This window comes from Glandiceps talaboti, chromosome 22 (assembly GCF_964340395.1).
Source record: "Glandiceps talaboti chromosome 22, keGlaTala1.1, whole genome shotgun sequence".
Classification (NCBI taxonomy): domain Eukaryota; kingdom Metazoa; phylum Hemichordata; class Enteropneusta; family Spengelidae; genus Glandiceps; species Glandiceps talaboti.
Genome location: NC_135570.1, coordinates 11212583 through 11227821, shown reverse-complemented (window position 1 = coordinate 11227821; position 15239 = coordinate 11212583). Strand labels below are relative to the sequence as shown.

The window sequence follows — 15239 nt, the reverse complement described above, 5'->3', positions numbered from 1 at the left end:
CCATGACTCCCATGATGCAATGGCCCTAGCAAAGAAAAGTTTGGAATAAGCACTTAGGAGTCATGAATATTCATTGTTCAACCATGAATAATTATTCCCCTTTTAAGATTCAAAACCAATGGATAGCCTCTAGACTACAGTATCGACTAATAAACTTATCAATATTTTTATTGTTGTAGCTTGAGTGTAGGCTCATTGGCATCATCAGCATCTGACTCTGGTAGCAGTAGAACCACACTGTGGCATGTTGATGTAGGAGAAGATGAACAGGACACTTCAACAGTGTCAACAACTCCTGCTACAAGTGAAAATAGTTCATGTCAGGAGGGACAGATGCTGGTCAAGAATGCTGCCAAACGAGTGTGGGATGAACTTATCACTTGTAAAAAAGCTGTAAGTATTTAAATATTCAGTACTTTAAACCTACACTAGCGGTAACTGGAGCATCATTTTTTTTTGACAACACAACCATAAATATATTCACTTAAAATTATTAAAACCAATAATTCGACATTGTGCATGGTAATTAGAAGTATGTTTTATCAGACAACAGTAAGATTGTAAGATCGGGATCACCATTGAAGGTGCTGATTTTTGGGTGCGGACCCTAAAATAAGTTTGATTGGATTTGGTGTACCATATTATGTGTACAGCTATACATGTATAATACCCACTGGTGATTCAATATGGTTCAAGGTATACTCTACAAGTTGTTATGTCAAACAAGTCATTTTCAAAATATGAGAAACTTAGAATTAAGTATGGGCACCGTTGTTTTTAAGTTGTCAGTGGATCCAGAGCCAGACTTTTATTGGATCATTCTGGACCAACACTTTCTATATCTATGCTAGATAACTAATTTTTAGACTTAAATTTGAATCCAAATCATAACTGGTCCTCCAAGTTTATGATTTTGTATTGATGACTGTAAAACAAACTTTCATATTAAGTATGTTTGACATGTGATAAAATTGTTATTTTTCAGGCTATTGAAGATATCTTTAAAGTCACATTGCCACAAAGTATGCCATTGAGTAACCATGGGTAAGTCTGATGTCATGTTTACTTTGACCTTAACAATCTTGTCTGTGGTGGATTCCAGCCAATAAATACAATCTTACATTGATATCATCAGTCGGATCTATTTGGATATTTTGTTGAAGGGGATTGCCACTCCAGGAAATAGAGATTTTTCATACACCGTGGGTTCTTGAGAGACACTGTATGATTTTACATCAGGTACAATTACTTGCGATTTCAGAGAAACATCAAGTTGATCTTGTGCCTTTTTAGGGTATCTTTGCTATGGGTCACATTGCCAGGATGGTTCCGTAGTAAGGTGGTTATCTAGTACACTACACAGTGGTAACCTAGTAGGATGGGAGCCTAGTGTGGTTGTACCCGGGTGGTGGGGGTGGTGGTAGGGGTGGTCTTATGTACTAGTACTAGTATAGTGATAACTGAGTAGAATGTGATCCTACTGTGATTGTACCCTGCTGATGCAGGGTGGTACCTTAGTAGGATAGGACCTTAGTATGCTATTAGCACTGTGATATAATGGTACCTATAGTATACTCACAAACATCCATACACATTATCTACATACCATCCTATATCCTACTTATATGAATGTTCTTCTGAATGAAACAAATTTCGGTTCATGTAATCATGTAATTTCCCCGTTATCACCACTTTTAGTAGTCATATTACTACATGTCTGCTTATCAGCAATAAAATTCTGGTTTATCCTTCAATATATATAGGTGTATTATATAAGGGTATTACATAGTACATGTCTGCTTATCAGTAATAAAATTCTGATCTATCCTTCAATATATATAGGTGTATTATATAAGGGTATTACATAGTACATGTCTGCTTATCAGTAATAAAATTCTGATCTATCCTTCAATATATATAGGTGTATTATATAAGGGTATTACATAGTACATGTCTGCTTATCAGTAATAAAATTCTGATCTATCCTTCAATATATATATAGGTGTATTATATAAGGGTATTACATAGTACATGTCTGCTTATCAGTAATAAAATTCTGATCTATCCTTCAATATATACAGGTGTATTATATAAGGGTATTACATAGTACATGTCTGCTTATCAGTAATAAAATTCTGGTCTATCCTTCAATATATATAGGTGTATTATATAAGGGTATTACATAGTACATGTCTGCTTATCAGCAATAAAATTCTGATCTATCCTTCAATATATATAGGTGTATTATATAAGGGTATTACATAGTACATGTCTGCTTATCAGTAATAAAATTCTGATCTATCCTTCAATATATACAGGTGTATTATATAAGGGTATTACATAGTACATGTCTGCTTATCAGCAATAAAATTCTGGTCTATCCTTCAATATATATAGGTGTATTATATAAGGGTATTACATAGTACATGTCTGCTTATCAGCAATAAAATTCTGGTCTATCCTTCAATATATATAGGTGTATTATATAAGGGTATTACATAGTACATGTCTGCTTATCAGTAATAAAATTCTGATCTATCCTTCAATATATATAGGTGTATTATATAAGGGTATTACATAGTACATGTCTGCTTATCAGTAATAAAATTCTGATCTATCCTTCAATATATATAGGTGTATTATATAAGGGTATTACATAGTACATGTCTGCTTATCAGCAATAAAATTCTGGTCTATTCTTCAATATATATATAGGTGTATTATATAAGGGTATTACATAGTACATGTCTGCTTATCAGTAATAAACTTCTGGTCTATCCTTCAATATATATAGGTGTATTATATAAGGGTATTACATAGTACATGTCTGCTTATCAGCAATAAAATTCTGATCTATCCTTCAATATATATAGGTGTATTATATAAGGGTATTACATAGTACATGTCTGCTTATCAGCAATAAAATTCTGGTCTATCCTTCAATATATATAGGTGTATTATATAAGGGTATTACATAGTACATGTCTGCTTATCAGTAATAAAATTCTGATCTATCCTTCAATATATATAGGTGTATTATATAAGGGTATTACATAGTACATGTCTGCTTATCAGTAATAAAATTCTGATCTATCCTTCAATATATATAGGTGTATTATATAAGGGTATTACATAGTACATGTCTGCTTATCAGCAATAAAATTCTGATCTATCCTTCAATATATATAGGTGTATTATATAAGGATATTACATAGTACATGTCTGCTTATCAGCAATAAAATTCTGGTCTATCCTTCAATATATATATAGGTGTATTATATAAGGGTATTACATAGTACATGTCTGCTTATCAGCAATAAAATTCTGGTCTATCCTTCAATATATATATAGGTGTATTATATAAGGGTATTACATAGTACATGTCTGCTTATCAGTAATAAAATTCTGGTCTATCCTTCAATATATATATAGGTGTATTATATAAGGGTATTACATAGTACATGTCTGCTTATCAGTAATAAAATTCTGGTCTATCCTTCAATATATATATAGGTGTATTATATAAGGGTATTACATAGTACATGTCTGCTTATCAGTAATAAAATTCTGATCTATCCTTCAATATATATAGGTGTATTATATAAGGGTATTACATAGTACATGTCTGCTTATCAGCAATAAAATTCTGGTCTATCCTTCAATAAATATAGGTGTATTATATAAGGGTATTACATAGTACATGTCTGCTTATCGGTAATAAAATTCTGGTTTATCCTTCAATAAATATAGGTGTATTATATAAGGGTATTACATAGTACATGTCTGCTTATCAGTAATAAAATTCTGATCTATCCTTCAATATATATAGGTGTATTATATAAGGGTATTACATAGTACATGTCTGCTTATCAGTAATAAAATTCTGATCTATCCTTCAATATATATAGGTGTATTATATAAGGGTATTACATAGTACATGTCTGCTTATCAGTAATAAAATTCTGGTCTATCCTTCAATATATATATAGGTGTATTATATAAGGGTATTACATAGTACATGTCTGCTTATCAGCAATAAAATTCTGATCTATCCTTCAATATATATATAGGTGTATTATATAAGGGTATTACATAGTACATGTCTGCTTATCAGTAATAAAATTCTGATCTATCCTTCAATATATATAGGTGTATTATATAAGGGTATTACATAGTACATGTCTGCTTATCAGTAATAAAATGCTGGTCTATCCTTCAATATATATATAGGTGTATTATATAAGGGTATTACATAGTACATGTCTGCTTATCAGTAATAAAATTCTGGTCTATCCTTCAATATATATAGGTGTATTATATAAGGGTATTACATAGTACATGTCTGCTTATCAGTAATAAAATTCTGGTCTATCCTTCAATATATATACAGGTGTATTATATAAGGGTATTACATAGTACATGTCTGCTTATCAGCAATAAAATTCTGGTCTATCCTTCAATATATATATAGGTGTATTATATAAGGGTATTACATAGTACATGTCTGCTTATCAGCAATAAAATTCTGGTCTATCCTTCAATATATATATAGGTGTATTATATAAGGGTATTACATAGTACATGTCTGCTTATCAGCAATAAAATTCTGATCTATCCTTCAATATATATAGGTGTATTATATAAGGGTATTACATAGTACATGTCTGCTTATCAGCAATAAAATTCTGGTCTATTCTTCAATATATATATAGGTGTATTATATAAGGGTATTACATAGTACATGTCTGCTTATCAGTAATAAACTTCTGGTCTATCCTTCAATATATATAGGTGTATTATATAAGGGTATTACATAGTACATGTCTGCTTATCAGCAATAAAATTCTGATCTATCCTTCAATATATATAGGTGTATTATATAAGGGTATTACATAGTACATGTCTGCTTATCAGCAATAAAATTCTGGTCTATCCTTCAATATATATAGGTGTATTATATAAGGGTATTACATAGTACATGTCTGCTTATCAGTAATAAAATTCTGATCTATCCTTCAATATATATAGGTGTATTATATAAGGGTATTACATAGTACATGTCTGCTTATCAGTAATAAAATTCTGATCTATCCTTCAATATATATAGGTGTATTATATAAGGGTATTACATAGTACATGTCTGCTTATCAGCAATAAAATTCTGATCTATCCTTCAATATATATAGGTGTATTATATAAGGATATTACATAGTACATGTCTGCTTATCAGCAATAAAATTCTGGTCTATCCTTCAATATATATAGGTGTATTATATAAGGGTATTACATAGTACATGTCTGCTTATCAGTAATAAAATTCTGATCTATCCTTCAATATATATAGGTGTATTATATAAGGGTATTACATAGTACATGTCTGCTTATCAGCAATATAATTCTGATCTATCCTTCAATATATATAGGTGTATTATATAAGGATATTACATAGTACATGTCTGCTTATCAGCAATAAAATTCTGGTCTATCCTTCAATATATATATAGGTGTATTATATAAGGGTATTACATAGTACATGTCTGCTTATCAGCAATAAAATTCTGGTCTATCCTTCAATATATATATAGGTGTATTATATAAGGGTATTACATAGTACATGTCTGCTTATCAGTAATAAAATTCTGGTCTATCCTTCAATATATATATAGGTGTATTATATAAGGGTATTACATAGTACATGTCTGCTTATCAGTAATAAAATTCTGGTCTATCCTTCAATATATATATAGGTGTATTATATAAGGGTATTACATAGTACATGTCTGCTTATCAGCAATAAAATTCTGGTCTATCCTTCAATATATATAGGTGTATTATATAAGGGTATTACATAGTACATGTCTGCTTATCAGTAATAAAATTCTGATCTATCCTTCAATATATATAGGTGTATTATATAAGGGTATTACATAGTACATGTCTGCTTATCAGCAATAAAATTCTGGTCTATCCTTCAATAAATATAGGTGTATTATATAAGGGTATTACATAGTACATGTCTGCTTATCGGTAATAAAATTCTGGTTTATCCTTCAATAAATATAGGTGTATTATATAAGGGTATTACATAGTACATGTCTGCTTATCAGTAATAAAATTCTGATCTATCCTTCAATATATATAGGTGTATTATATAAGGGTATTACATAGTACATGTCTGCTTATCAGTAATAAAATTCTGATCTATCCTTCAATATATATAGGTGTATTATATAAGGGTATTACATAGTACATGTCTGCTTATCAGTAATAAAATTCTGGTCTATCCTTCAATATATATATAGGTGTATTATATAAGGGTATTACATAGTACATGTCTGCTTATCAGCAATAAAATTCTGATCTATCCTTCAATATATATATAGGTGTATTATATAAGGGTATTACATAGTACATGTCTGCTTATCAGTAATAAAATTCTGATCTATCCTTCAATATATATAGGTGTATTATATAAGGGTATTACATAGTACATGTCTGCTTATCAGTAATAAAATTCTGGTCTATCCTTCAATATATATATAGGTGTATTATATAAGGGTATTACATAGTACATGTCTGCTTATCAGTAATAAAATTCTGGTCTATCCTTCAATATATATATAGGTGTATTATATAAGGGTATTACATAGTACATGTCTGCTTATCAGTAATAAAATTCTGATCTATCCTTCAATATATATAGGTGTATTATATAAGGGTATTACATAGTACATGTCTGCTTATCAACAATAAAATTCTGATCTATCCTTCAATATATACAGGTGTATTATATAAGGGTATTACATAGTACATGTCTGCTTATCAGTAATAAAATTCTGGTCTATCCTTCAATATATATAGGTGTATTATATAAGGGTATTACATAGTACATGTCTGCTTATCAGTAATAAAATTCTGGTCTATCCTTCAATATATATACAGGTGTATTATATAAGGGTATTACATAGTACATGTCTGCTTATCAGCAATAAAATTCTGGTCTATCCTTCAATATATATATAGGTGTATTATATAAGGGTATTACATAGTACATGTCTGCTTATCAGCAATAAAATTCTGGTCTATCCTTCAATATATATATAGGTGTATTATATAAGGGTATTACATAGTACATGTCTGCTTATCAGCAATAAAATTCTGGTCTGTCCTTCAATATATATATAGGTGTATTATATAAGGGTATTACATAGTACATGTCTGCTTATCAGCAATAAAATTCTGGTCTATCCTTCAATATATATATAGGTGTATTATATAAGGGTATTACATAGTACATGTCTGCTTATCAGTAATAAAATTCTGGTCTATCCTTCAATATATATAGGTGTATTATATAAGGGTATTACATAGTACATGTCTGCTTATCAGTAATAAAATTCTGGTCTATCCTTCAATATATATAGGTGTATTATATAAGGGTATTACATAGTACATGTCTGCTTATCAGTAATAAAATTCTGGTATATCCTTCAATATATATAGGTGTATTATATAAGGGTATTACATAGTACATGTCTGCTTATCAGCAATAAAATTCTGGTCTATCCTTCAATATATATACTAGGTGTATTATATAAGGGTATTACATAGTACATGTCTGCTTATCAGCAATAAAATTCTGGTCTATCCTTCAATATATATACTAGGTGTATTATATAAGGGTATTACATAGTACATGTCTGCTTATCAGCAATAAAATTCTGATCTATCCTTCAATATATATAGGTGTATTATATAAGGGTATTACATAGTACATGTCTGCTTATCAGCAATAAAATTCTGGTCTATCCTTCAATATATATATAGGTGTATTATATAAGGGTATTACATAGTACATGTCTGCTTATCAGCAATAAAATTCTGATCTATCCTTCAATATATATATAGGTGTATTATATAAGGGTATTACATAGTACATGTCTGCTTATCAGCAATAAAATTCTGATCTATCCTTCAATATATATATATAGGTGTATTATATAAGGGTATTACATAGTACATGTCTGCTTATCAGCAATAAAATTCTGGTCTATCCTTCAATATATATAGGTGTATTATATAAGGGTATTACATAGTACATGTCTGCTTATCAGTAATAAAATTCTGGTATATCCTTCAATATATATAGGTGTATTATATAAGGGTATTACATAGTACATGTCTGCTTATCAGTAATAAAATTCTGGTCTATCCTTCAATATATATAGGTGTATTATATAAGGGTATTACATAGTACATGTCTGCTTATCAGCAATAAAATTCTGATCTATCCTTCAATATATATATAGGTGTATTATATAAGGGTATTACATAGTACATGTCTGCTTATCAGTAATAAAATTCTGATCTAACCTTCAATATATATATAGGTGTATTATATAAGGGTATTACATAGTACATGTCTGCTTATCAGTAATAAAATTCTGGTATATCCTTCAATATATATAGGTGTATTATATAAGGGTATTACATAGTACATGTCTGCTTATCAGCAATAAAATTCTGATCTATCCTTCAATATATACAGGTGTATTATATAAGGGTATTACATAGTACATGTCTGCTTATCAGCAATAAAATTCTGATCTATCCTTCAATATATATATAGGTGTATTATATAAGGGTATTACATAGTACATGTCTGCTTATCAGTAATAAACTTCTGATCTATCCTTCAATATATATATAGGTGTATTATATAAGGGTATTACATAGTACATGTCTGCTTATCAGTAATAAAATTCTGATCTATCCTTCAATATATATAGGTGTATTATATAAGGGTATTACATAGTACATGTCTGCTTATCAGCAATAAAATTCTGATCTATCCTTCAATATATATAGGTGTATTATATAAGGGTATTACATAGTACATGTCTGCTTATCAGCAATAAACTTCTGATCTATCCTTCAATATATATATAGGTGTATTATATAAGGGTATTACATAGTACATGTCTGCTTATCAGTAATAAAATTCTGGTCTATCCTTCAATATATACAGGTGTATTATATAAGGGTATTACATAGTACATGTCTGCTTATCAGTAATAAAATTCTGGTCTATCCTTCAATATATACAGGTGTATTATATAAGGGTATTACATAGTACATGTCTGCTTATCAGTAATAAAATTCTGATCTATCCTTCAATATATATAGGTGTATTATATAAGGGTATTACATAGTACATGTCTGCTTATCAGTAATAAAATTCTGATCTATCCTTCAATATATACAGGTGTATTATATAAGGGTATTACATAGTACATGTCTGCTTATCAGTAATAAAATTCTGATCTATCCTTCAATATATATATAGGTGTATTATATAAGGGTATTACATAGTACATGTCTGCTTATCAGCAATAAAATATACATATCATGGTTCTATTTACTCTCTCTGTAACTTGGATGTAAATACATTGTCAGGGTATCCTTAACATTGCATTTCATTCATTCATTCATTCATTCTTTCATTCTATCTTCTTCTATGATCATTTTCACATAACATATGTTATGTGTAGGTCTCCTGCCAGACAGGTTCATACAGTAGATCTCAACATAGCAAGGTTAGTACACCATCTACAACTGACTGTATTGCCGTTTAGTTTTGGCTAAGACAGCTACAAATGTAGTATATTAGTTTTCGTTTGTTGATGTCTCTAATATTTTGTTGAATGTGGTCTCACACGGAGGCGTAGGTGAACACAGCTTTAGTGTGGTGACGCTTGCAAAAAAAAACACCCCAGCAACTGAATTCTGCTAGTGTTATAAAATGTGTGTTGCGAATGATTTGATCTAGCGTGAACCAAAATGTTTGAGATGTCCATAGATTACTAGAATTGGTTTTCTACAATAGTGACAGACATTGTTGACGTTCAACTGAAACCATAGACCTGAGATCATTCAGGCAAATCCATTGGCTGCTTATCAGTGTCCAACTGAGATAGGTCATAATATCTTCAAGTAATTTACTGTACACTTCCACAAGTGAAGTAAACTTGGAGACTAACTTTGAAACCAATACTAGTAATCTATCAATATCTATGTAAACATTTTCATCGGAAGCTAGATCAAATCAGCTGTAAATTCCTTGAGAATAAGTTAGTCAAGATTATACCATACTGTAAACCTAGATATTTTCACTACAACAAGATTTTGTGATTTTACAGTCTTCAGCAAGTTCTCAAAGACTAATTTTCTCTAATTGTGCTCATGTGCAAGAAGGCATTGTAGCCACTACTCATTTTTGCTTTATTGTTTTCCAGCGAAATTAGTGAAAATAAATCTTTAGTGAAAATTTCCAGGTTTGAGTTGGTGTGTCTTCTCTATCATGAATGTTATAATCTACAATATGTAGATAATCATGTAAACTGTCCTGCCGTGTGTTGCTATGTATTGATAGCATGCTATTATCGTTCAGTTGCCATATCTGAAGTTCTACAACTGTAGATGTCATATTGTTGTCATTGTATTTACAGGCCAGCTATGTCTGACATGGCTTCCAAGATGTGGCATAACTATCTAGCAAGTGAAAAAAGAAGTGTAGCTAGAGATATAACTCAACAGAATCAGTCTAAACTGTCCAAAGTCAGCAGTGGTATACAAAGATTAACTAGAGCTGGTAGAAGTAAAAAAGACCAACCTGCTACAAAACATAGCCTATCTACAATACAGGTCAGTGTATGAACTAACGTCTAAAAACAATACTGCTAAGTGTATAAGCCTTGTTTTAAAACAATTTCCTTGTGTAAAAACAATTTCCTTGTGTAAAAACAATTTATATAGTGCACAGTTCATTGTATAACCCTTGTCTAACAGCAATTTATCTTAAGTATTTTACATGTACCATTCAATTGTACAACTCAACTCCCAGACCATCTCAATTACTGTGAATGCCAGAATTTTTAGCAGACTTTGTAACGACGACGACGACGACGACGACGACGACGACGACATCATGTTGGGTAGTACTAGTATCGAAATGTTACTTCTATGAATAAACCAGGAAATATTAATATCCATTGTTTACTACATGTAATATGATGATTTAAAGGCCAATGTTTCAATCCCAGGTTCTTCCATTAGAGTATCTTATCAGTGGAGCCATGAGGATTACATAGGATTATTCTTTTGTTCTGGGCCAACTTTTTCATTAGATCCGGCAAGGCGACTGTTTTTTTCACACCTAACTGTTAATCCTAATCTTGACTAGACATTGAAAGTCATTTGATGTGATTTGATTTGATATGATTTGATTATTTTGTTCATAGGAAGCCAATATGTGGATGTTTACTCACACTGGTATAGTTAGAGACTTGGTTGACCTACAGTTTAAACAATACCTTCAGGTAAGGCAAATATAGTAATATTGTACATTTCACCAGGAAACTGAATTGAAATCTAGAATAAAGTTTGCACTTGATCATTTTGATGGAGCAACATGTATTTTGGGGTGATGACATTGTTGTTGTCATCGCATTCTTGTAATTTCTGCTTTTAAATAATCTCTCTGATATGACAGATATGATCGAGGTACAGTTTATATTTGCATGTGGAGTGTTTGTGGTATTCTCTACAGTCATACTCTTTCACACGTAAAGACAGTTTTTGAGAAGTCTCTTATTCAGTCCACATGCATCTGTCTGTGTTTTACTGTACACCACCACCATACAAATAGTGACTGCATATGACAAAGGATGAGTTTGTGCAACTTCTTACTTTCAGAGTCAACAGTACATGCAACGGTACATCTATGAGGAATGGAGGCAGACGGAAACCGAGCTTACCAGAGAAAGAGGTCTATGGGGTCCAGCCAAGGGATCACGATTGGATAAGTGGATGCTGGATATGACAGAAGGACCATGCAGAATGAGAAAGAAGTTAGAACAGAATGATGACTTTTATGTACTTTATCCACACAAACCTGAAAAAGAAACTGCTTCAGGGGTAAGACAGATGTTGAATACTGTAAATGTATTTATGTTCTTAGTAAGTAGAATAGTACAGGTACAGCTAGTTTCATGTTAGTGTTCACTAAATACAACCCTTTTCATATTAGTGTTCACTGGCTGAGTTTGATACGACCACACAGAAACCAATAAAAAACTGAACATGCTACTCTTTAAAATAGCAAGATTTAATGATAATAAATACAATTTGCATGCAACATTTTGTGGTCATTGATTGGTTGTTTTGATTATTGACAGTGTGGACATAGTTACTTTAGTTCCTGGACAATAGTTTGTTATGCAACAGTGTTGCAAGCATGCATTGTTATCATGTCTGTGTGTTGGGGGAGAGGTGGAGCCTTAGTCATGGTTCAACTGCTCTCAGTAAGATGTTTTATACGTGACATAGAACATTGTGGCAAATAAAGTTAGGAAGATTTGCTAAGACCCATAAGTGTACCACTGGAAAGAATAAGGTGAAAAAGTGGGGAATCGAGCGAAATTTATGTGATATGAAATCATAAAATGATTCTCCAGAATCATAGTTGTGAAAATATGTTTATTTTCTGGCGTGGTGTTCTCTTTTAATGTTTGAAGTGTACAATTATTTGTTTATGTTTGTTTACCTTGGACAGAAACCCTCCAAGTACAGAATGGCAATTAGTTATGACAGCAAGGATTATTATCAGAGACTGGAAAAACAGAAATCTAAACACATTGTAGATACTGAGGTCAATGACCAGCCACCTACTGATAGTGACAGTGTTCAAGATATGGATGTGAGTGAAGACGATGCCAAATCAGGTGAGATAAAAATCAGTATAATTGTCATAGTGATATGAATGCTATACATATACAACCAGTGACAGGCAAGCATTTATGAGTGGAACTTGTTTCAAACAGAGAGAATAAACAAATGTAAAAAAACGAATTCAGTCACCCATTGTGTTTACTTGTAGATTTTAAAACTTTCTTAGTACATGTATACTTTTTCCCCTTAAGCCCTCGTTTGGTTTTACTTTATTGTACAGATACAGTCAGTGTCGATCTAAGACAGGCATGTTTGCTGTCCAGACAAAGCAGTTTTAAATCACCATCTGAAAAATCAGACAGAGATGATGAAGATAATGAATCCACTATCTCCATGGAAACAGAGAACAGTAACGATGATGAGAAACCAGACAATCAGACTGTGTTAAGATTATTAGAAGAGGGAGAAAAGGTGAGTATATAATCCCATATCCGATATGGATGAAATTATTGACAATATTATATGATGATCAATTGAAGTCATTAAAATCATCAAGTCCATGTGTAATTTTTCAGTAGATGCCTGTTTCTACTTTACTGTGAAAGAATAGAAATGCATTATCAGTTTTCAATGTGATTGGGTAAAGGATCCTGCTGTGTATGTTGTGTCTCTGCTGTTGGTAGTCTAGAGTTGAATTGTATCATGAAGTTTAAAATCCCATATCAGAAGTGTTATTTCACATTAAAACATCATCAAGGTCTGAGTGTAGGTATATGATAAACTGATACACATGTTTGTTGGTTTGTTTCAGATTCGTCATATGTTTAGATGTGCTAGAATACTGGGATTGGATACATCTGAAGGCCTGTTACTATTCTGTAAAGAACATTTCTACATTGTCGATGGGTTTACTTTGCTATCAACAAGAGAGATTTGTGACATTGACATGATTGCACCAGGGTAAGTCTATTGTCATTGTACCATTCTTTAACATGGCAGAAGCTGATACCATGTGTTTGGAATTTTTAGAAGGAAAAGTGTATGTTTTAGGATTTTTTATGGAAAAGTGGCCAATACTTTGCAAAAGTTTGGTAACACATTATATCCCCTTCACCTTAATATGATAGTGTACCCCCCCCCCCCCCCCCCCCCCCCGTAAATTCAATTCCACATCTCCACTATTGACAAAGTAACATAACTGCTACTTCATGATCTATAATTAATATGGCTACATTGTAACATTCCAGGCATCAAGACCCTATTATCCCTAGAGGCACATCAAAGAGAACTACACAGAAGAGGATTGTGGGTAAATTTGCATATGAAGACATCAGAGAGGTACACAAGAGGAGGTACTTGCTTCAGGTGAGAATGTTGAAATAAAACTTCAGAAGTCTTTTGATTATATATTCAATAGAAAGTACTTTTAAACGCTTTCAGATGGATTTTGTGTATTTAGAAAACTCTGGTAAATTAACTCTCTTTCCTTTCCATGTAGCCAATTGCTATAGAGGTGTTTTCTGCAGATGGACGTAACTTCCTGTTGGCGTTTCCAAGAAGAATCCGTAACAAAGTATATTCAAGGTTGATAGCGGAAGCTACAGGTCTGACTGACAGTGCTAGTCAGTCTGTATCTGGGCAGAAGAGAAATGCACAGGTGGAAGCTGGGTAAGAATTGACTTCCTGTCAGTTGTAATAGTTGAAAGAACGACAATCATATTAAGGAACCATACATATACATAACCCTTTAAGGGGAACACTACTCAAGGAAATAGAGACATTTTCATAAACTATGGGATCCAGAGAGTCATTTCAAGATTTTACATCACCTACAATTTTTTACGTTTTCAGAGAAACATCAAGTTGAGCTTGTGCCTCTGGGTAATTGCTTAATGGAAGGCAGTAGAAATAATATATTCATGGTTGCACAATGAATATTCATGACTCCTAAGTGCTTATTCCCTTCAGTGCAGGGATTTCCACAACATTTTTTTTTACATAATATGAAAAATTACATCATCGGCTCATGTTTAAGTTATAATTTGATATCAGGTTTGAGTTCAGTCACTTACAAGTGATTGTTAAGTATGTTTCAGTACATAGAATACTACAAGTGTCTTTTGATTATGCAGCAAAATTTGACTCAAAATGTACAATATCAGCTTGCACCCCTTTATAGCAATGATGTCTTCTGAATGTTTTTCAAATGTTTTTGGCATATGTGTGTATATATATCAATGATATCTTTGGCTTGGTTTGTAGATCTGGTCTGTTCAGTAGTTTGATGGGAGAGAAATCCGTTACTCAGCGATGGGAGGTAAGCACACATTTATCAATTAATGCAAAATTAGAGTATAGTTTACTCTTCAGCTTGGTAACATATTTTATTTTTAGCCCACCAGCTTCAAACATTGCACAGTGAAAACAGAAACAAGCATTAGCAGAAACTCTCATACTGTGTATTGGTGAATATGAGTGATGCCAGGAACAGAAAAGAAAATTTATATACT

At 31.7% G+C, this 15239-nt stretch overlaps 1 protein-coding gene across 1 annotated transcript in view; it reads left to right on the top strand.

Annotated features, from left to right (window-relative positions):
- LOC144452534 (WD repeat and FYVE domain-containing protein 3-like) overlaps positions 1-15239 on the top strand; it is a 69052-nt gene that overhangs the window by 38097 nt on the left and 15716 nt on the right. Inside the window, exons 43-54 of the mRNA XM_078143634.1 lie at positions 180-393; positions 986-1044; positions 9552-9596; positions 10509-10704; positions 11301-11378; positions 11755-11976; positions 12614-12782; positions 13010-13200; positions 13541-13689; positions 13977-14094; positions 14228-14397; positions 14992-15046. Coding sequence (XP_077999760.1) covers positions 180-393; positions 986-1044; positions 9552-9596; positions 10509-10704; positions 11301-11378; positions 11755-11976; positions 12614-12782; positions 13010-13200; positions 13541-13689; positions 13977-14094; positions 14228-14397; positions 14992-15046 — 1666 coding nt within the window. The remainder of the gene's footprint in view (positions 1-179; positions 394-985; positions 1045-9551; positions 9597-10508; positions 10705-11300; positions 11379-11754; positions 11977-12613; positions 12783-13009; positions 13201-13540; positions 13690-13976; positions 14095-14227; positions 14398-14991; positions 15047-15239) is intronic.